At 42.7% G+C, this 22978-nt stretch overlaps 1 protein-coding gene across 1 annotated transcript in view; it reads left to right on the forward strand.

Annotated features, from left to right (window-relative positions):
- LOC102205917 (partitioning defective 3 homolog) overlaps positions 1-22978 on the forward strand; it is a 346721-nt gene that overhangs the window by 87497 nt on the left and 236246 nt on the right. The window contains exon 3 of the mRNA XM_005740561.1: positions 18280-18454. Within this exon, the coding sequence (XP_005740618.1) occupies positions 18280-18454 (175 nt within the window). The remainder of the gene's footprint in view (positions 1-18279; positions 18455-22978) is intronic.

Consider the following 22978-nt stretch of genomic DNA (forward strand, 5'->3'; position numbering starts at 1 on the left):
GAATGTGTTTTATTTTATTATATTTTTCTTGTTTGTCTGTACAAATACGTGTGTGTGTGTATATCTACACATATATTCATATTCGTAAATGAAAATACATGTAGACGAGTATATATTGGTTTTTTTTTGTTTGTTTTATTATGTCTGAAATAAATAAAGATACAAATACAAAATACAAATTACTAAGGAGGCTTGGAGCAGGGCTGTGTGTGTGTGTGTGTGTGTGTGTGGGGGGGGGGGGTGTTACAGCTGTGGGCAGCAGAGGGGGAGATGGATCTCCAGCTGGTGTTGGCATGGTGGTGGAACTGAGCAGGCCAGAAACATTTACCTTAGGAGTATGGAGTATGAGTCAACAGTTTTCTTTTTGCCTGAAGCTTTTTCTGTCTTTATTTTTTTCTTCCTTGAGCTACTTTTGCACCAAGCCAGAATTCATGGGAGGTTATTTGCATGAAATTGGAATCAGCTATAAGAGGAGATTGGAAATGTTACAGTTCGAGTGTGGCATCATACACTCTGATGAAGTAACATTATGACCACTGACGGGTGAAGTGAGGAACACTGATTATCTCTTCATCATGGCACCTGTTAGTGGGTGGGATACATTACGGAGCAAGTGAACCCTTTGTCCTCAGAGTTGATGTGTTGGAAGCAGGAAAATGGACAAGTTTAAGGATTTGAGCTAGTTTGACAAGGACTACATTGTTAGAGGACTTGGTGAGAAGATCTCCAAAACTGCAGCTCTTGTGGGGTTTTCTGCAGTTGTCATCATCTATCAAAAGTGGCCCAAAGAAGGGACAGGTTCTTGACTTGGCTTCCAAATTCCCAGATCTCAATCCAGTCAAGCATCTGTGGGATGTATTGGATAAACAAGTCCAGTTGATGGAGGCACTCCTCACAACGGAAGGATCTGTTGCTAACATCTTGGTGCAGATACCACAGCACAGCTTCGGGGATCTAGTGAAGTCCATGCCTCGAGTGGTCAGGTCTGTTTTGGCTGCAAAAGGGGGACCGACAAAATATTAGGCAGGTAGTCATAATGTTATGCCTGATCAGCGTATAATAACTACTATTATAATGGAGACAATGGAGAGGTAATATTTCTGGTCTTCCGCTGATTGAACCTGTATCCTTTCTTTTTAATTAAATGAATTTCTCAAATCCACCAATAAGAGAAGAATCACAAAACTTTTTCTCAAAGTTTAAAGTACAAAATAACACACACACATACACAAACATAGACTCTCAAATGGCTATAATCACTTTCTCACACCTCTAGCTGTGGTCCTTTACACCGTGTCAGGCACTGGCTGCCTGGCAATGTCAGTCTAATAGCATTTCAAATGAACTGTAAGGCTTCAGTGGAGAAGCTCATTTATCGCTCGGTATTCATACTATGAAGTTTGCAAAGACTTGCAGGTAAAAAAAACTGATGTACATCAGTTACAAAGAGAGATTTCAAGATGATGGAGTCAGTAGTAGAGTGCAGAGGAAGTGGTTAGAGACACGTTTTTACTAAGAACAAGAGAATAAACAGAAAAACAAAGGTAAAGATAATGATAGGCAGTAAAAGTGAACAAGAGGCAATATTTAAATGAAGAAAGCATGAATGTCATAGAGTTCTGACAGACTTTGAGTGCTGATGCACAATTTATGGACAGGAAAGAGGTGGGGAGCCTTTCCTCTCCACCCCTGAGAGCCAGTGTCTGACAGTGTGATCCACCGGCTCATTTACATTCATGTGCGGGCCCGCAACGAGTTCTGCCATCTTGTGAAGTGCAGATCTCTATTTTACCTCTCAATCTACCTCTCCTTATCTCCCTCTTCATCCCGTGGCTGAACATCTCTTTGGTGTTTTCTAAAACCCTCTGAGTGCTAGGGGGGCCTGAACTTGGAGAACTCAGCTCCTCTGTTATGCAGTTCTGCCAAAGTAAAGTGTTGTGTACTTGTATGAATTTTGCTTGTGGGCTGCAACACTCACAACTTTTTGCTAAGTCTCAAACTCCAAGTCCAAATGTTGACAGGTGGTATCTACAGTGACCTTTACTGTTGACCTTTACCTGTTGATATTCAGATGATTTGTGTAATTTCTTGTTGTTATGTTTTTTCTAAACTATACTGTTGACTAAGAAGTGCAGCAAAGCAGCATCATTTGTCATGACAGACTTCTACTGCCAGTTACTACATCAGATATGAGCGCAGCTCAAAGACGGCTCTACCTGACACATACAAACACAGAAACATCGACACAACACATAACGCAGACGGGAAACTCACTCTGCTCAGGCAGACGTGTAGTCATCTGTGTGTCGAGCACACTGCTTTGAGTTTGCAGTTTAAAAAAAGAGGAGACAGCAGTAAACAGGCACTGTGGCCGGCCCTACGGCTCGAACTTGTCAACAACACTGCCAATTAAGGGTTGATTAGGAGGTGGAGCTGAATTGCCAACAGCTAAATACACACTGCCAAGACCCCAATCTCACCCCCTGAACCCTTTACCCACCCTCAGCACACCCACAGATTGCCATGGAGCTTGTGTCAATTGCCGCAACATTCCAGTGCAGCGAGATCAGTTTTTCTTTTTTTAATCAGCACATTCAAGCAGTTTTGACTGATTTTACTTAATGTTAAAAGACACATCATCGCTTCTTGTTGCAGTAGCTGTAATCATTCAAGTAAAAGATCGTTTGTGTGGGGATTGTTCTCATTTTGTAAAAGTAAGTGATACATGCATCCTAAAACCACTCCGAAGTAGATCAACATTTGTGATCAACCGTTTCATTGACCTGGCAGAATAAAACATGCTCTGACAATGCACTTGATCAGAGAAATGTAGGATTCAAAGCAAACTCTTGAGCAGACCCACTCATAATGTGTCAATTATATATTTCTAGAATTCAAAAACAAAAAAGTCCGGTTCAACATTAGTACAGGGGTGTCTTTTAAGAGATGCTTGGAACAAGAGATAAGTTCTGCAAATGGGATTATACCGTCATGATAGCACCAAGGCTTTATGACACATCTACATCATCTGCATGAATTTTTAAAATAATTTTCAAAGGTTCAATAAACACCCCAGTTTCCCAAACATTTATTGCATAGTTCAGGCTTAACCAAGAGAAGGAGTACACCAGATTCAAGTGAGAAGTGATCGACTGCAGCGCACTGTCACCTCCACTCAATCCTCTAAGCCCCTCATCCACCTCAGCCTCCTTCAATTAGCGTATGCTCCGTCAGGCTCCGGGCCTCAGATTTGGCCCCCCTCCGGTTTTCAACCTTCCAAACCCGCTCAGCCCAGATCAGAGCTGTGCTTAGCCCAGCACAGCTTCTCAAGGTTGGGGCAAGGAGAAACTGCAGAAAGGAACTCTTGCCATCTGTTTTATTTGGAACCTGACCCATGTCCGACCATGCAGCCAGGTACAGAAGAAGACAGACCTACATTTGACAAGGTTTGCAGTGGCTGTGAAGGAGACATTTTTCCTTCCTCTATTAATGTGATAACACATTCCTGCATTGTCAGCACATGACTGGTTTTCCCAGCTGATTGTGCTGGTAAGTGTGTGCGTGTGTGTTTGTGTGTTGGGGGGGGGGAAGAAAAACTTGGGCACTGATGACAGATTGAGAAAGTGACTCTTAACACCCTGAGACCCTCAACACCAGTATTAATACCGTAATCTCAAACGGCCTGTTATCCCTTCCATATCTGACAGCCACATACGTAAATATAGCCAAAATAAATATTGTTCCTTCTTTAGTAGGAGGCCCAGTCATGGGAACCCTCTGACCTCTAAGCAGTGTCACCCTCTTCCCAAGGTCATCAAGCTGAACTAATCACTCCCCTGGCTTCTCGCAAACTAACTATTCCATGAGCTGTGGCATCTTCATTTATCACATCCTTGATAAGGGGAATCTTTAATTACACCCCTCCTCTCCTCGTGTGGATCTCTTTTCCCTCTTCCCCCTAACAGACTCCCGTCCATCCATCCATTCTAAAGATCCCTCCAAGGGAAGGGGCTATAGCATGTCACCGTCCCAGCGCTCGGGGACTCAGTAAGTCGATCCAACAGGAAATCAATATTGGGGCCTAATGCTGAATAATTGAGGTTACGGGAGTTCAGCAGCACTCCCCAGACATGCACCCCCACACCCTGTCGCGTAACCTCCCATTATGCACAGGGAGGGGCGCACCATGCCCTCTCGTCCCTTCTCTTACACAGTGTTCATTTGTTTGACTTACTGACCGTTTTAACACTAAAGTGCTCTCAGAGATCACTAGTAGCGCTCCGGCTATGGGCCGATTGTTCCTTAGCGAGAAGGTTTAGTGGGGCTTGAAACACTGAGTAACTCCGACCAATGACCAGATTTATGTCCCATCTTGGGGGGAGTGAGGTATATAACTTACCTGATTTCCAGCTGTTAAACCTTGTCATCAACTTTTAAGTCACAGCATATTTCATAACAGCATTTTCCTTCCATTGCCAGTGTGTGCTGAAAAAGTGAGCAGAGGAAAGAGAGCATAATAACTTGTAAGGTTCGGAGTGTGGCATTCACTAGAGGGCACAAGCTGCCTTGCAAAGACTCTAACCTGCAGTTGGGAAGAACAGAGGGGATGAGCTTAGATCCAGAAGTCTGCTCAAAAAGGTTATTAGGAGACAAAACATTGTGAATTGGGGGGACCTGCGGAAAAGTTTCACCTTTGTGATGACGGGCTACAAAATGAAATGGTTTTACTCTTTCATATGTTTGACTCGAGGGTTTGTCTTGAAGCTTGAGCGAATAGATTTGGCATTTGCGAGACAGCTGGATTGTCAGTTCGGGTTGCATGGTGCATGGGTTTTTTCCAAGCAAACATTGATGCAGTGAGTTGATTTTATTCTTAGCTGTCAGGGTTTTTATGTGGCAGTGTTTATGAAACGGCTAAAAGCTGTCAGTGTTAGTTTATTTTTGACAAATAGTGTGCTGACCTGTCTTTTGAGAGGAAGCAGATTAGACACACATACATCTTTGGCAGTGCATCTGGTAGGCTGCTTTTCTACATGTATTTTCTTTCTCTTCAATCTTCCAGTCCTCTCATCGTCTCTGCCTTCAAGATTTCTCTTTCAGACTTCTAAATAAAATTGACTGCATCGTGCCATAATATACAGGCTCGCTTTTTCCACAACCTTCCGTGAAGGTGCAGAGCTCTGTAAAGGCGATGCGCTTGGCCAGAGCCACGGAAACAGCAGGGAGAGGTAGAGGCAGCAGAAAAACAATCTCAAAATCTCAGCAGCCTGTGTCCTTGTTATTCGGTCTGAAGTTTCTGCACTGAGTTTTCTCGCTGGTCTTGAAATCTTCAGATAGCACCCTCTTACATTCTGCATTTCCTGTAGAGGGATTCTACCTTTGCAGAACTCTCGATTATTAATGCACAGCTATTCGCACAAACAAGTACAATATTAATAAATGCGTAAATGCTTCAGAATTGCATTATGTTAAGGCCATTTTTGGGGAGATAGACACACGTGGTAACCAGCCTTGTAAGCTTCACACACACACATGCAAACACACTCGCGGTGGTGTTTCGTCAGATGCAGTGGTACACAAAAAGAAAACTTGTATGTTCGCTGGTGGGCACAGAGCCATTCCTTTGTTGTCTTCCTGTTTGTCTCGGTGTGTTATTGAGAGCGTGTCTCTTCTCACATTGTGTATTTAGCCCCTCCACCACCAAACAGACACACACATGCACGGACAAGCATCCTCTCTCCCTGCTTCATCTCCCTACTCTTTGCTTCCTCTCCCCTCCAGGCTAAGGCCACTCAGGCCTGCAGATGGCAGATAATGACAGTGCTGTCCCCACTGGCTAGTTGTGTGTCTAAGTGTATGTGTGTGCGGGTGTGTGCTCAATGTCTGTTCAGTTCATTGCCAATAGTGGGTTGTAAAGCTGCACTTGGATACCTCCTTGCTGGCTGCCTGGGCGATTGGGTCTCTGGTTGGCTTACTGACTGGCGGGCTCACAGTTCACTGGTATATTTGTTGCTGATTTACTAGATAACACATCGACTGTTTGGTTTACCTACTTAGAGAATAGTTGGGTTTTGTTGGCTTACTAAACTGCTGAGTGGCTGATGTATTTATGGGCTGAGCTGCCATACTGACTGACAAGCTGACTAGCATAGTGTCAGGACACTGGCAGATTCTCAGCTAGGTAGGGATATCTTAACTATTGTGAAGGAGATGGTAAGTGTGTGTGTGTGGTATAAGGTCCTGCGGTGTTCCAGTGTCTCTTCTTGTCTGCCAGTCCTGGCTTGTATTTGTTGTTTTGATAAGGAAATAAATATGAGTCTCCACTAGGGACTGTCTGGACTCCTTTGCTGTGCTTTGTAAACTGAGCATGTGGCTAGCCTCACATTTTAGAGACACCTATTATATTACAAGTGTTTTGCTGTTGGTTAGAAGGTGATAGCTGAGGTTTTCTGAAGTTAAAACCTTCATCATATCTTAGAGTTTAGCCTGTACTTTGGGTCACGCTTGGAAAAAACTGAGGTACTACATTTTCATAATGGACAGCACAACTTGTTAGATCTTCCTGGGCTGGTGAACACACACGCCAGTTAGTTACACTTGAGTTGTAAGTAACAGTCTATTTTAACGTAGCACCCTGGATATATAAGATTTAATGAGAACGTTTCAGTTTTGCTTTTCTACAAATAATGCAGTTTTACACAGTTTGTTGCACATTTAAACTTCAAAGTATCAAATTGATATCCAGTTAGCAATTTTATTGGCCCGTTACTAATTTAAACACATGATTTGTGATGACGGATTGGATGTTTGTGTTTTGTGCTTTTCTCTCTGTGTTCCTCTTTTATATCTTCCCTCTCACTGGTCAACTGGCCCTCCCTCAGCATGGTTCTCTTCCTGTTGAAGGGGAGTTTTTCCTACCCAACGTCACCAGGCATTTTCTGATTCTTGGGCTTTTGCCTCCGGTGGATCAGTTTCTTGCAGTATAAAGTGCCTTGAGGTGACCGTTGTGATTTGGTGCTTTAGAAATTAAATTTACGTTATATATTTATTTCGTTTTTTACTAACCAATGTCTTGCCTTTCTCCTTAAATGTCATTATTATTAAATGTGAGTTGAATAAACAGCTTAAAGAAACAGAGCACATGAAATTATTTTTTGTGTATATAATGTATTCCACGTAATTTTTGCTCTCAGCAGTTAAGCACATTGAGGCATTTGGTTTGAAGTCTACTTTATGTAGGTTCAAAGTGCTTACCTTTGCATGCAAAATAGTCTGTGCACACGTACAGCCTCTGTTGTTGGTCCATGGCCTCAGGGTATTAGGCAACTCACCTGAGGCCATCCCTGGTGACTGGGTGAAGACCACCCGAGAGCGATGCAAAAACCCCAATTTAAAAACTGTATATAAATCTCAGTCTTCGTGTCATATTGAATGCTGGCTCACATAGCTGCTATACATATGTATGTTCAGATGACGACAGGATTGTCAACGTTCTCTATGAAAATTCAGTTTTTTAAGGATTTCTCAATGAGATGATGAACAGCAAATAATTTTTTATACAGCTTTTCCAAACATCCTAGTTTTTATTTTGGATGCTTATTTTACTTTGCACACAGAAACACCCCCCGATGATAATAGTCACTTGTGTGTTCTGTTTGCCTGATAACAGCCTGCAGTCATTTGTTGTAGTTTTCAGGAAGTCTCACACATGTCTCCTGAGCAAGCCCAGCCTATTCTTCTTTGGTGAATCTCTCAAGCTCCTCAGGTGTACCAGGCCTTGGTCTTCAGTTCATCCCACAGATTTTCAATGGGATTTAATCAGGGTTTTGTGCAGGCTACAAGTGAAGAACATTCACTTTGGTTTTCTGAAGGCACCTCTTCACTAAGAACATTTTGAGTTGTTGCCATTTTAGAAGACAGAGGAACTACCAAGACTCATTTTTTTCTTAATGATTCCTTTCACCATGATGAAATTCCTCACCACTGTGTTTCACTGTGGGGACCATCTTCTTTCGGTTGTACACTTCTCCCCTCTCTCCCCAAACTTAAGTAGCGTCTTTGTTTACAAAGAGCTCTAGTTTCATCTCATATAACCAACGGAAACACTTCCCATATGCAGAATCTTTCTATAGGTCATCCTTAGTATACTTCAGTCTTCCTTGAAGCTGTCGCTTCTGCAGAAGTGGAGGTTTTCTTGGTCTGCAGCCTCGCAGTCCCGTGCAGGGTTCTAGTCATTGTCTTCTTTGAGACTATAATTCCTGACTTGGCTAACTCATTCGCTCGTGTCTTGGAAGTTGTTCTGGTGTCTTTAGACACATCTCTCACTAGTTTTCTTTCCCGAGTCTTTGAAATCTTTTGCTTCCTACTTCTGCCAGACTTGCTCTGTACTGTGTCACTCTTTTTGAATTTCCTAATGATAGTTCTCATTCCAGTTCTTGACACTTGGAAACGCTTTGATAACTTTGTATCTCCTCCTTTGTGAGCATCAGCAATTATTTTTCTCAAGTCTAAACTGATTTCTTTAGTTTTCAGCATGATGCTTTTTCCGGTGACAGTTCAAACCCTGGTTGAAGTTATTATACTGTGTGTAAACAGAAAGTTAACCTTCTGATTTAGCTTGATTTTGCAAGCTTTGAGCATTACAAAGTTATAGCACTGTGCAATAAGAAGGTGGGTTGTACAGTGGGCTAATAATGTTGACCCTGGTAATGTTTGATTTTTCTTAAATTATTATGTTATTGTGCACAAATAGAAATATTGTATGCTTCCAAAAGTCAACTAGTATGTTTGGAAATGTGTGTCAGAAGCACCCTGTCCCATCACAACATTTCCTGTGCAGTTACAGCAAAGGCACTGCATCTCTCCAACACATGAGGAACTATTGATGTCGTGCTCTGAGAGCCAGAGATTTTAGATGTTTTCATTAATTTGCTGCGACATATAATACCTTAAGCACTTAGGACAAGCGTATACGATATGACAAACCTAAAGTGAAATATTTCTGATTAATGATTGGTTCTGGCCTCGCTAAAGGTATGACTACCTGATTTCCATCCGCCTTGACAACAGAGGATGTATGGCCTTGTCAAGGATAAGGCCCTCCCTCTCTGTCTGCTCCACTCCACTTTCTACTACTGATTCCTTCCATCTCTTTTCACCAGGGAGGCCTGAAATGTTTGAAGCTTTCCCTTTTTTCTCTTGGTCCTCCCTCTCTCTCTCTGTGCCGAGGTCCCTGGATGTAGAGTTTTTAATTACTCCCTCCTAGCTTTGTGCATAACCAATGAAAGATTGAAGGGCACTTCCCTCTGAAAGGCACTGTTAGACTATGGGTTTTTCTAATGCTTTGGGAGAAGAATACTAATATATAAACTGAGACTTTTGTGCTTTTGTGTATCTGCAGTTTGTTTGTGCCTTGGCAGGTATGTGTGCTCACATAACTCTATCTGTGTGTGTGTGTGTGTGTGTGTGTGTGTGTGTGTGTGTGTGTGTGTGTGTGTGTGTATTTGTGAGTGCACCCCCTAGACAGAGTGTCTGGCTGTTGCTTTGCATGTGAATCAAGGCTGGGGAGGAAAGACATTATTAGATTGGGAATGTGCGCGGAGTGGTGGGGGTGGGCTGGATGAAGACCGTGAGAGCAGCTAGGTTCATTGCATTGATTTGATTTCTTTAAGACCAGTTCGAGGGCGTAACACCTGAAGGTGCCCTCAGCCGCTCTGTTTAGACAGCAAAATGAATATAGTAAGGCAAGAAAATCGATAGAGGATACAATAAACAAATGATTAGACTCCACAAACTATTTTGGGTACAGCGTGTGCTCTCAGTGCAGCCTGCCTGAGTATCTCGTATAAAGGAACAAATGGGAGCCCAAGCAACAGAACAAGAATAGTTTTGCATTTATGAAGTTTTGGTAAAATAAAGAGAAAAAAAAAACGTCTCTAAAATGCAAAGATTTCCACTTACCTAGACTGGAATAGGATAATTAATATGATAGCATTTAAGAGTGTATCTGGCTGGTGGAACGAGATTAGTTCAGCATTATTTCATGTGTCTGCACAGTGTTAATTACTGTCAGGTGATTGATGGCAATTCAACCCATAAGATGCTTATCGTGTTTCTTGCTTTCTTATGGACACCCACCCTAATTGCTTTCATGAATATGTCATCACTTTTCCTTCTGTATTGCTCCCTCCTCGCTGCTTCTCTTTTTTCCACTCCCAGAGATGTGCAGCAAAGACCTTTGTGTGTGTGTGTGTGTGTGTGTGTGTGTGTGTGTGTGTGCCCTCAGACAAGTGAAATTTATTTCCCAGACTTGAATGGTGTTGAATTGAAACATGCGACCAGAGGGTTATGAGGTATTAATATACACGGAAGAACGTATCGGGGGTGTCGTAGGAATTTTTCCCTTCAGTCAGCACTGCGTAGGTAGTTCTCACACTCACGGCAGCCCGATATGTGTGAATTCATTTTCCCCAACGCGGAGGAAAACTTCAAAGGCAGGGACGGGAATTTAGCCTTGTGGATTTGAAAAAGGATGAGTCTCTAATCTGGTTAAACTTTGCTTGCTCTGTATATTTTCTCTCTGCCTTTTCGTCCACTTCCACACCCCTCCCACCTAGTGGGGTTTTTCCCCCCTTCAAGTCATGAATACCTGTCGAGCTACTTTCCTTTAAAAAGTGAAAGAAATGATGACTTAATGTTTTTAGCCTGTACGGCGGCGTAAACCAATCTCGGGGCTTACGTCTGCTTGTTTAGGGATTATTTTTCTTTAAGCCTGTCATCTTCCTGCACACTGGCATACAAACTTGCCCTCGCCTTTCGTTCCCACCGCCCTCCTCCTCTGCCCTCACGCGTCACCACTGCGTTAAGCGAGAAAGGATGTTTGTGTTGTGCAGGTCGGCTACTGGAGCAAAATTGACTGTTCTTTTCCCGAAAGCTGATAATCTTGCGTCGTAACATGTAACTTAATGCCTATTGTAGTGAGTCTTGGTGACGCTTTAATGTTTACTGCAACTGAATAATCTTAAGCCTAACACGTATTTGAAGTTCATATTTTTATTCAAATTTCAATTGAGGGTGCAAAACATTAAACTGAAGGCGATTCATCCTTGTGCTGCACCGTCTTTACACGTTACATTCGCTTTGAGGTGTGTGTCATCATTTCAGGTCTTGCTGTAGTCAGCCTCTGGGGAGCTTCTTTCCTTTGTATCAACCCCATGTGGCAGCACCTGAAATATGCATATGTTTCTAAAGCGCTGCAGGGTGCCATTTGAGGGTTATTTGGAGTGCTAGTGATGGCAGGCCAGAATGCTGGAGACTTATTCCCTGAATATTTGATGGTCTTAATAAGCAGGAAAACTACAGGACTAAGCACTTTGTTGGTTTGCTCTACACATGGTGTGTGTGAGAAATAATGGACGGGGGGAAAAGATTAAATATTGAAAGCTGTGTGAGAACTCTGGCATACGAGGAGGAAGGTTTGTGCAAGTAGAATGCTGCCTTCAGTCAATCATTAAAAAGAAGTTACAAGTAAAGGTCACATTATGAAGGGGTCCAGATTAAGACGCAAATGCAGAACACAGGAGAAGTGTTAGAAGAAGACAAGCAAACCTCAAAGCAAATGCCCAAGATGGCAAACAAGGTTGGTGAGAAGACTGTAAACAAAACACACTGCTCAAAAAAGTTAACACTTGAAAACACATCAGATCTCAATGGGAAAAAGTCATGTTGGATATCTTCACTATTACAGACTGGGTAATGTTTTAGGAATAAAAGGACGGCATATCATTTGATGGGAATTTTATCAACCTGCAGTGAAATTGGGTCTGAAAATGGGTCCAAGGATTTCATCCTACCTATCTTATAGAGGTTTGCATGTCCTTCCGTGGACATGTATCGCCAGACCATCACTGACCCACCACCAAACCAGTCATGCTGAATGATGTTGCAGGCAGCATAATGTTCTCCACAGCTTCTCCAGATCCTTTCATGTCTGTCACTCAGGGTGAACCTGCTCCCGTCTGTGAAAAGCACAGGGCTCCAGTGGTGGACCTGCTAATTCTGCTATTTTATTGCAAATGCCAATCAGGCTCCATAGTGCCAAACAGTGAGCACTTGGCCCAATAGAGGATATCGGACCCTCAGGACAACCTGATGAAGTGTGTTTCTGTGTTTAGTCACGGACATCTGCCTCCAGCTGGAGGTCATTTTGTAACTCTGGCAGTGCTCATCCTCTTTCTCCACACACAAAATAGGTGTCACCTCATGCTACTAGTAGTGACACTGACTGTAGCCAAATGCAAACCTAGTAGAAAAACAGTCAGAAGACATGAGGAGGGAAAAAATGTCTGTGGCATCCAGTTATAAAACAATTTCTGTTTTGCGGGTTGCATCATTTTTGGGAGTTTGGCACCAGTGCAGTTTTCAGTGGCTGTAGCTCAGGAGATACTACTAATTGGAAGGTTGACGGTTCGATCCCTCGCCTGCCAACCTGTTGCTTTCCGATGCATCGACTGGAGTATGAATGTGTGCGAATGTTAGCTAGGAAGCATAGAAATAAAAGTTCTTGTGATTGGGCAGGTAGAGTGGAAAAGCGCCAAATAGAAACCAGTTCATTTACCAGTCAGAAAACATTTTAAAATATTTTTCATTTTTAATTAGTAATAACTGTATTTTATAACGATATAATAACTAGGTAGCCCGTTTTCATTTATTTTGGGATAGTTTTGTTTCTGTGTTTAGTTTCTGTGTCAGTGTGTAACCTACAGTAGATTGGCGGTAAGCACACACCCCCCCCCCCCCCACCCCCACAAGCAGAAAGCACAGAAACAAAAGTATTATGCTGCTGTGGACACTGGCAGCGGCAGACGGTAAAACGGATTTTAGCCACTAGAAATCAATAGTGTTTTAAGTGTACACTCTTTACAACAGGAAAATGAAGCCATTACCCTCTGCCAGACTCCATTAATAATTTTGCTTAACAAAACATGGGAGTTGTTCATCTAATGCTTCAGCTAATTTGTTTTATTATGTGTCTTTGGACTTTGAATGGGTTAGCTCAGATCCAAGCCCAAAACCATGACACATGTTCTCTTAGAGGAGTGCATTAAGGCAAATGAGAAAACGAAGACACCGATTCAGCAGCGAAAGATGCGTCATTGGTGTATTAAGATCTGTGTGCATGCCAATACATGATCAAAACATGTACACTGTGATGGATGCATGCGGGATTCATGACTGAATGAGCATGTCAAGTGAGGTGAACGGTAGATGGACAGGTGGATGGATAGATGGTTGGCGCGTGGATGAGGGATGGTGCCTCGTAGCTATTACTCAACAAGTTTCGAGTCCTTGGAGTTTCTGGTGGAGTAAGTGGCTTTCACAGTTTCCACCACTACTGTACCCGTAATAACTTTGCGCCCCTGGTGCCCTTGCAATAAAATGATGATAAATGATAGGGAGGGGAGATGAAACCTGGTCTGTTTGTGTGGGTGTGGGGGTGTGTGGTGTTGTGCTATCAGAGGCAGTATATATGACTTACCGCAGACATTGCATAACAACGCGGCATCCATTCATTTATCATTTTGAATAATGCACTGAGCAAAGTGTTAATCTTTCCCTCGTTCATCTCATAACAAATATGCGAAGTTTTCACGGAGCGACATCCACACGCACACATCCAACTGCAGGAGACAAATGTGCCTATTCTTTAAGCTGTAAGCAGTACTTGTTAGATTCACATTGAATTTTACCTTTTGGATGTGATGTGAATGGAACGGGGGGGAAGTAAGACAAATGAATAAATAATCTCTCCTCTAAGGGGAGACTTTTTAGCTACAGCAATAAATATTCACAGCAGGTTGCAGGCTGGCACGACTTTGGATGTGCTCTTTAATTGAAGGTGTGGATTGAGCGGATGGGGGGGCTGCCGCCGGTTGACTCGTGTCAGGCGTCCCTTCCACTGGGCTGTAAAAAAGCTGCCGTGGCAGATGTGGATTAGCGTCAGAGCATTGCAGTGCAGGTATTACATGTTTTCACTGGCACTGCGAGTGCTGCCCCGTGACTTCTAATAACCTCTGTTGTCTTGTGTCTTCGGAGCACCACTTTGTGAGCGCTTGGGACGGCTGTTTTGTACCAGTGCCACTCCTAATGCCCGGGCTTCATGACAGATCAGAGGTGCTGGGGTGCGTGGGTGGGTAGAAGGATGTATCTGGGAGTTTTGGGAGGGAGGGGGGGTTTGGTTGTCAAAACAGCTCCTCGTTCCCTCCTCAGCCGCTTCCTTTCCATCTCTTCTTCTTCTTCTTCTTCTTCTCCACCTTGCTGCCAAAAGCTGGATAGAGATCAAAGGAGGCCAACATGAAAGGCTTCCCTGAGATGCTGTTTTTTTTTCTTTTCTCGGTGCCCTGTCTCAGTGCTCTCTGTGTTATAGATATGGAAATTCTAAATTCCAAATACATCTTCTACCCAGACTGCAGAGAATGCCCGGCTTCATCCGACTCCTCTCTTTTCTTTCCCTTCTCCTATCCTCTGCCTCGTCTCGCCCCCTTCATCATCATCTCTCGCCATCCCCTGCTCTTGCCTCTCTCCAGCAGCCCTCAGGCATCCAGGTAGATAGCGGTTGATTGGCAGCTGCTGTGACAGTCAGTGGAACCAGCTGAGAGTGGATGAGTGTCAGCCTTGCTCCGGGGGCTTAAGGTAGCGGCAGTGTTGTAGCTCCCTACTGGAGAGAGAGAGAGGCCCATGAAATAAGACTCAGTTCAGTTCTTTTCTTTCCCTCGCTTCTGTCAACTGAAGCAGGTAGGAGCTAAATAGGTTTTTCAAATCGCTCCAGAGTTTATCCTGAGACTGGAAACTGGAACATTTCTTCAACTCACATCCTGTAATGTGCTCGCCTTCTCTCGTTCCTCTCTCCCTACCCTTTTGGTTATCATATAAAAGTCTGTTTTATGATAGGTTATAGCATCTTGTTTTTCAGGGGCTTTTTAAAATTCTTCTCCAGCCTCCCTCCTTCTTCCCTCCTATCTGTTCTGAATCCTCAGCCTCAGCTGTCACGCCACTTGACAATTAGCCATGCTGTTCCCGTCTGTGCTTCATCGCTAAAAAACTTTTTCCTCTTATTTTTTAAACTTCTGAATGCAACTCCATGGCCGCTGTACGGCAGCCACAGGGGGGAAAGTGTGAGAATAAAAAAAAAAGAAAAGTGAAAAGTGAAATCGTCTCAGTTCTAAAGTGGCTGTGACCAATTCCCAGATGGAGGGAAAGCGTTTTTGTGATGGCTTTCAGTGTGTTGCCGCTTGAGCTCTGTCCCGTCAACAGCAAGAATTGCGTCAGCTTTCCCTCTGGCCAAGTGTGTCCCATTCTCCACAGCACAGACAGAGGACACGGTGGCGCTGGAAAGGCCTCGCGCAGCGGGAGGAAGGCGAGGACTCTTTATTGGGTACTCCAAAGACACTTTGTACTGATGATAACCGTGTAAGTCAAACAAAAGCTCAGGTTAGGCCGTTTGCCAGCTCATTTTTCTACCGTTCGATTGTAGTTTTTTTTTGGGTCACAGCTCAAACAGCTGACTACAAGCAATTCTCGACCTTTCTGGAAAAGAAATGAGAGTTGCAGCCTTGCAGGTAAACACAATGCAGAAAGTACAGTTAAAAAAAAACAATCGTCTTATTGTGGTATTATGACCATCGCTGCTAAACACTTAAATTAAACACAGATAGCTGTGCAAGCTGCATCCGTCTGAGGTCAGATAGTTGAAAAAGCCGTTTTTAAAGGAAGCTGTACTCTACTTATAGAAGAATTAATGGAACGTAGTATCAGTGAATAGATCAGCTCAACAACGGACACGGCAAAAAGCAAAAGATGTGTCTGCTAGTTTGGGAATCAGCCAGTTCTTGCATTTTCTTTTTTTCTTCTTCTTGGCTTTATAAGTTGGACGACCTACAGCAGTTTGATGCTTCTGCCCTCAGCTTGTGTACAAAAAAGAACTTTACATGTCTTCTTGGGTAGAAGGGAGGAACGAGCACTTTCAAGAGCCCATAAATATTGAATGCGGGATAAATGCGGACCCATTTGATTATGAAACGGAGAGTGTGTGAATGAGTTTAGTTGTACGTGTCTGATACCAGCAGAGTGCTCTCTAGAGTGTCTGGTGAAAGACTGTGCGTCACTGCAAAGTGGACCTAATTAGGGGGATTTGGGGTGTATTTAAAAATGAATCATACTTCTCCACAACACCAACAACAGTATTCACCACTTCTCTCAAATGGGCAGCTGGCAGGGAGATGGCTTGCTGGATCGCTAAATGCTCCCAGAAACATATGAATGGGAGGCTTGATTGCTTTGTCGCTAATGAGTCATGCAGTCGCGCATACTGTACGCTGGGGCGGCGCAAATGCCGCTGGAGACGGCCCTTCTACTTTTGTTTGTGTTCACAGCTGCCTCTGGTCCTTCGCATAGCTGGCCTGCTCATCATTAACACTTCAAAAAAGGAGCCGGCGGAGCAGAATTTTAAACAATTCATTCAAAGAAGCCCCCCCTAAAAAAAGTCTCAGATTGCAGGAATGGCACACTGATCAATATTTATCCTCGTTTTTGCCTATTAACTGTGTTTGCAGTTCAACACAAAGCAAAGCAGCTTTTCTTGCCTGCTTAATAATCACACTTCCCAGTGAGCAAATCTGCACGATATTACCTCCTCAAACTGCCTGATTTGTAATATTGAGGCCTTTTCTCTTTCTTTTTCCCCCCCTTTCTGATTGCCTCTCTTTTGCACTAAGTAAATTTGTGATAAACCCTTACAACCTCAGAAATGTAATTTCAGCATCGAAATGGAACACGATTAGAGCGAAATGGGAGAAATCCTTTGGTGATGGAGTGTGTCTCAGGAATGGCATTGGGATGCAAGGAAACAGAGAGAGGGGAAGGGGAAAAAAATACCCTAAACAAAACAGTTTGCTTTAATTGTGTGGTGAATTACAGCAACAGTAAACCACATGGGCATACTCACCGAGAGCCATAAATTCAGACACAAACACAGCACGCTTGAGCATCATCCTCTGCATATGAATGAATTAAATCACAAAGAAGAGCAGGGGCTTCTAAACTTGTTTATATGCAGATTTTCCTGCACTTGAGGTGATGAAAAACAGCAAATACACAGAAAAACGCTTGTGCTATTTTTACCTTCAGACAAATACGATATGGGATACACAATAGCTGTTTGCTCCCTCCACGTTCACAGCTTTCCATTACACAGACCTGGAGGAAGCACAAGACATAAAAGGGAGTCGTCTTATGTCTGTAATATACATGCTATTGTTCCTGTATTGCACGATCTCTATCGCTCTGCTGCTGCCTGATTGCTCTGTCTCGATGGATTGAGAGGTTAATCTCCATCAGAGAGGTTTATTAACAGGTTGTGCTGGCAATGAAAGCAACTTGGCATTGGTACCTTCACTCCAAGACTACAGTTTGTGCAGCATTTTGGGGATCTTTCATCTCTTTCATCTCTCTCTCCTTGTGCATCCCTCTCAGTCCACGAGTATTAAGTAAAGCTTTGACACATGTGGTGAGTTGGAAATGGCCAGTCTGATTTTTTTTTCCAGCTGATTGTCTTTTTTACTTTAACCTAAATGAGGTATTTTTCTTGCTCTTTGTTGGCTGTAGTAATCAGTGGTGTGTGTTAGACTCAGATAATTATGGGATGCTATGAGGAGTTCTTCCTATCTGGCCTGGGAAATGTGGCAACGTATCACCTATGTTAGAATGGAGCAGCTGCTCGCTGTGGGAGCCTAACTTGGCAACCCTGAGCACCTCATGCTCCATGACTGCAGATGTTGCAAGATTAAACTGTAGAGAAAGTGAGTGTATGCATATCTGTGAATGGGGACAAAAGTAGTAGATTAGTTGAATAAAAAGCGTGCTCACATGGTGGCAGTTTGGCAGTTTTATTTACTCTTTTAACATTTAGACATCTAGACATCTAGACATTGATATCTAGATAGATAGACATTAGATATCTATCTATCTAGAAATCTATCTATCTGGACATGCATCTATCTATCTATCTATCTATCTATCTAAACATCTAGACCTCTATCAATCTATCTAGCCATCTAGACATGATTTTAGACATCCATCTGGACATCCATCTATCTCCACATCTATCCATCTATCTCTCTGTCTGTCTACACATCTACCAAGCCATCGGCACCATCTATTTGTTCGTTTTTTTCTTCAAAGCACATGCTAACATACAAATACTTCCTTCTCCTCTCCGTCTAGCTGGTTGCAATATATGAAGAGCAGGATCCTCACAATGGAGGCGACGGTACCAGTGCCAGTTCCACAGGTACACAAAGCCCAGAACCCTTCGCCAGTGAGATGAATTCAGCATCAGCCTTCCAGCCCTACCAGGCCAGTAGTGAGATTGAAGTCACCCCATCTGCTCTGCGATCCAGTGAGTCTAGCATCAACATTTACATCACCACTAATTGTTATTGTCACCTGTCTTTATTCTTGATTCATTCATAACTGTTTAAAAAAATGCACAGTTCTCAGGTCTACTTGACCAGTGAAATGTTCTTGAGCTGTAGACTGGAATATTTGGAAGCGTGAAGTCAATTTTCTGCCTTGAAGCAAAAGGTAGTTGGCATTGTTGAGTGGTACAGTATAAAAAAGAGAAAGTAGCCTTCTGATGCAAAGAAGAGAAAAGTTATCATCAGTGTGACTAGTACCTTGAGGCCTGTGCTGTGCTTTTGTAAGAACGAGCAGGAAATGTATGCCACTAGCAGACATTCAAAATGCAAAGCTTTAAAGGTCAGGCACATGAAAGCTGACGTCTGAAAGCTAAAAGTTACTTGGGAAGCCAAGCATAACAAAAGGTAATAATTTCAGACCGTGGTCTGCACTGATGCTTACATTCAGCTCCTTGGGTATCTGCTTATTTTGTGGTGTGAAATTCAGCTACTAAATTATAGCCCCCAAAAATCTGTGTTGCTTAGGTAATGCTATGCTTTGTTGTTCTGAATCACCTTGGCTGACACAGTGTTGATAAAGGTGACCACAGGTTGTCAAAACACATCCATTCAGTTCTGGATTGGAGTAATGTGAGCAATGTTATTAATTTGTTTGTAACAGGGCTGTGAGATCCTGACTCAAACAGACGTGAAAAAAGTAAACTTTTTCTAACTGACACCAATCTGACCACAGCGTGATTTACTTGACATGCTTCAGGTGTATTATTCAGAGTTGAGTGTCTGTCGAGACTTCGAAAGGTGTCCTGGGAATGTCATTGCCCTAAGTTAGACAGACAGGTAGAAACCGAGACAACGGAAGGAACTGAGACGCAGTGGGTTACTCGGTCACGCATGAGCAAAAGCACACATGCCAGAGCAAGATGGAGGTGCACGCACTCACACGTGGCACACACAATCAGGAAATGGCAACGCTCAAGTCGGTGAGTCAGATGTTGCTTGTGTCCACATATTCACATCTTGTGAAGTGGAACCAGTGAGCTTGATGCGGAGCTGTCTTAAACTTCAAAGGACATCTAAGACGTTCAAAGCCAAAGCGCACATATAGGCGCCGGCTGACACAGTCGTGCACATGAATGAACAGTTGACTTTACTCTTCTGCTCTGACACAAAAGCTCGTTCCAACCTGATAGAATGTGAAGATTTATGGAAATGACGTGAGAATGGTGGCAGTCTGAAAGTGAACCAGAGGCACAGCGTGGAAAAAGCAGGTGCGTGTGATGCTGTCTGACCTGCTGTCAAAAAGCTTCACACAAACCACCACGACTTTACCCTAACTCATTTATAGCTTTGAACACTGTTTGTGTGTTGAAAGAGCGACTTAAAATTAGCACATTCAGATCAAACTGCTCAATTAAGTGTAATTTAAATCATGTGAATCCATGGCAACAAAACTAAAGTGAAACGTATCACTTGTTTACATTTTATTTAATAGAAAAAAAGACTACTGTCCTCATTCATATACATTGATTAGTGTGTAATTACATCTTTAAACAAACTAAAGCATTCCCACAACTTAAAATGAATCCATTAAAAATTAATGGGAGCAGATGTCTGTTTGTGGAAGCCTCACGTTGCACCACTATCTTAAATACAGCGACTGAGATGGACATCGCTGTTCTGCCTAATCGTGTTTTATGTCTGCCTGAGATAGTTAGAGATTATTTTTATTTAATTAACCTTGAGTATCAGTGTAATATATCAATCTTTCAGTGGAAACACTATATGAAAAGAAATGGACAAAATTTCAGGCCACCTGTATGTAATTTTAGGTCATCTAATATCTCAAATAATGATGAAAACGCAGCGCTCAGGATGATTGAAAATGCATCGAGGCACTTACAGTTGGTAGCCTAGCCATCAAAGTTCCTGCATTTGAAAAAGTATTATCTCCTGAACATTTTTTTAAGAGAAAAATTTTAGAACTTTATTTAAACCCTCTCAGTGTTGCAGAGTGGTTGTAGATTGCTGTTTCTTTACAGTAGATACAAACTATAGAATTTGACTGTAACTATACTATAACGTGTAGTCATTATGCAGTGTAATTTTATTGAGTGTTCATGGTGGATGGTGGGGTGTGGACCTTATTTCTGCCCTCCAAAGCCTTGCATGTGAATTACACAGAAGACAGAGTGTTTTCTCAGTGTTGTTCTATATCTGATACGGAGCTCTTACCCTCTTTATCTCATGGAAACACCTTTTAGATATTATTGTTGAACAGAATCATAAAGTAATGAATTAAACTGTGAAGACCTGTTTGACCTTCTGCTGATTTTTTTCATAGATACTAGCCACACTTTTTCTTATTTGGATGTCACGGTGATGAGTTTGTGAAAGCTTTCTTCGCCTACGCAAACTTTCAGTTCAATTCAATTTTATTTATATAGCGCCAAATCGCAACAACAGTCGCCTCAAGGCGCTTCATATTGTACAGTCAAAACCCAACAATCATATGACCCCCTATGAGCACTTTGACGACAGTGGGAAGGAAAAACTCCCTTTGAACAGGAAGAAACCTCCAGCAGAACCAGGCTCAGGGAGGGGCGGGGCCATCTGCTGCGACTGGTTGGGGTGAGAGAAGGAAGACAGGATAAAGACATGCTGTGGAAGAGAGACAGAGGTTAATAACAGATATGATTCAATGCAGAGAGGTCTATTAATACATACTGAGTGAGAAAGTTGACTGGAAAGGAAAAACTCAATGCATCATGGGAATCCCCCGGCAGCCTATGTCTATTGCAGCATAACTAAGGGAGGATTCAGGGTCACCTGGTCCAGCCCTAACTATATGCTTTAGCAAAAAGGAAAGTTTGAAGCCTAATCTTAAAAGTAGAGATAGTGTCTGTCTCCCGAATCCAAACTGGAAGCTGGTTCCACAGAAGAGGGGCCTGAAAACTGAAGGCTCTCCCTCCCATTCTACTTTTAAATACTCTAGGAACAACAAGTAGGCCTGCAGAGCGAGAGCGAACTGCTCTAATAGGGTGATATGGTACTACAAGGTCACTAAGATAAGATGGGGCCTGATTATTTAAGACCTTGTATGTGAGGAGCAGGATTTTGAATTCAATTCTGAATTTAACAGGAAGCCAATGAAGAGAAGCCAAAACAGGAGAAATCTGCTCTCTCTTTCTAGTCCCTGTCAGGACTCTTGCTGCAGCGTTTTGGATTAACTGAAGGCAAACATGCTCTAAAGCATGTTTTTTTTGCATAAATAGCTAATCTTAGATTGTGGTTAAGCAGAAAAACTGATTCCTGCACATATAGTCTCCTGTAATGAGCCTTACTTCTATGAAGAGCAGTGTTTGGAGAACATGACAAGATGATGAAGAAGGATGGTAGAAAAGAGGTCATCAGGTTGGTGAAGCAAATGACATGTATTGTTTGTTGCAGCGGTGAGGGGACGCTTCACCAAGAAACTGCAAACAGGGTTGTATTACACAGCCTATTAGTTCCTGGGAGATTGTATGTAATGCACATCAACTCTTTTTATATGTTGCTGTCTCAAAACTTGTTTTAAGCGTCAGGCTGACTGGCATTGCATGTACATGGTCAGTGAGATAAACAGACAGCTGATGGTCCCTCCAGAGATGCAGATGAGTGAATTACTGGCAGCATTATTGCAAATCAGGCATCAAAGTGTAGCAGCAGCACCCTTGGCAGCTGTGCTCTGAGGCAGAGAATTATGGCTACTTAAAATCATCATCTTTTAGAGCCATATTGATTGTTTTTTTTCCCTCCTCCATCTCCCGCAGTCCCAAAACTCTACCTCTCGCTTCACTTTCCGTTCTCCACCCCTCCTCTTGCCACCGCCTCGGGAGCCCATTTTAGATTTCCATGCTAACATGTGCCATGCAGGTCAAACTGTTAATAATTGGATTGGAGATGAGATGTAAATTACAATAATGAATGTAATTTTCCCGTAATTATACGGATGCCGGAGCTGCCTCTGCCTCTACTTCGCACTAAATTCTAATCTTTCAGAAGTAAGAAACTGTCTGAAACTTTAAATTAACACCGGATCTTAATGGCGCTTGCTTCGAAATTGAATGCTCTGTTCTCTGTTACTCAAAGAATTTCACTCCACAGTTCAGTGATTTGAACCAGGAGCTGACTTTGTGTTGCTGGAAGTTTGTCGGCTTTAGTTTTAAACATATGCTTAAAATTATTTTTGAAAGTTTCATATGAATAAACGCACATTCCTCAGTGATGCTAGTGTTGCTACAAATTGGGAGCTAGTGTTTTAATAGCTCTTTAAGGCCAAAGATAATAAAAGTGAGCTATTTTACTAGCAGATGGGTCTTGGTTTGAAGCCAGTTCATGGAGGATGGAAGAATTGATACCATTTACTGGTCATGAGCTCGCCTGACCTAAATCCAATAGAAAACCTCTGAAACATTTCTGCTCGTCTCACAAGGTTGCAGGTCAAACCATCTCATTAGGAGCATGCC

This window comes from Pundamilia nyererei, unplaced genomic scaffold, assembly GCF_000239375.1.
Source record: "Pundamilia nyererei isolate P.nyererei 1_Seehausen unplaced genomic scaffold, PunNye1.0 scaffold00101, whole genome shotgun sequence".
NCBI classification, from domain to species: domain Eukaryota; kingdom Metazoa; phylum Chordata; class Actinopteri; order Cichliformes; family Cichlidae; genus Pundamilia; species Pundamilia nyererei.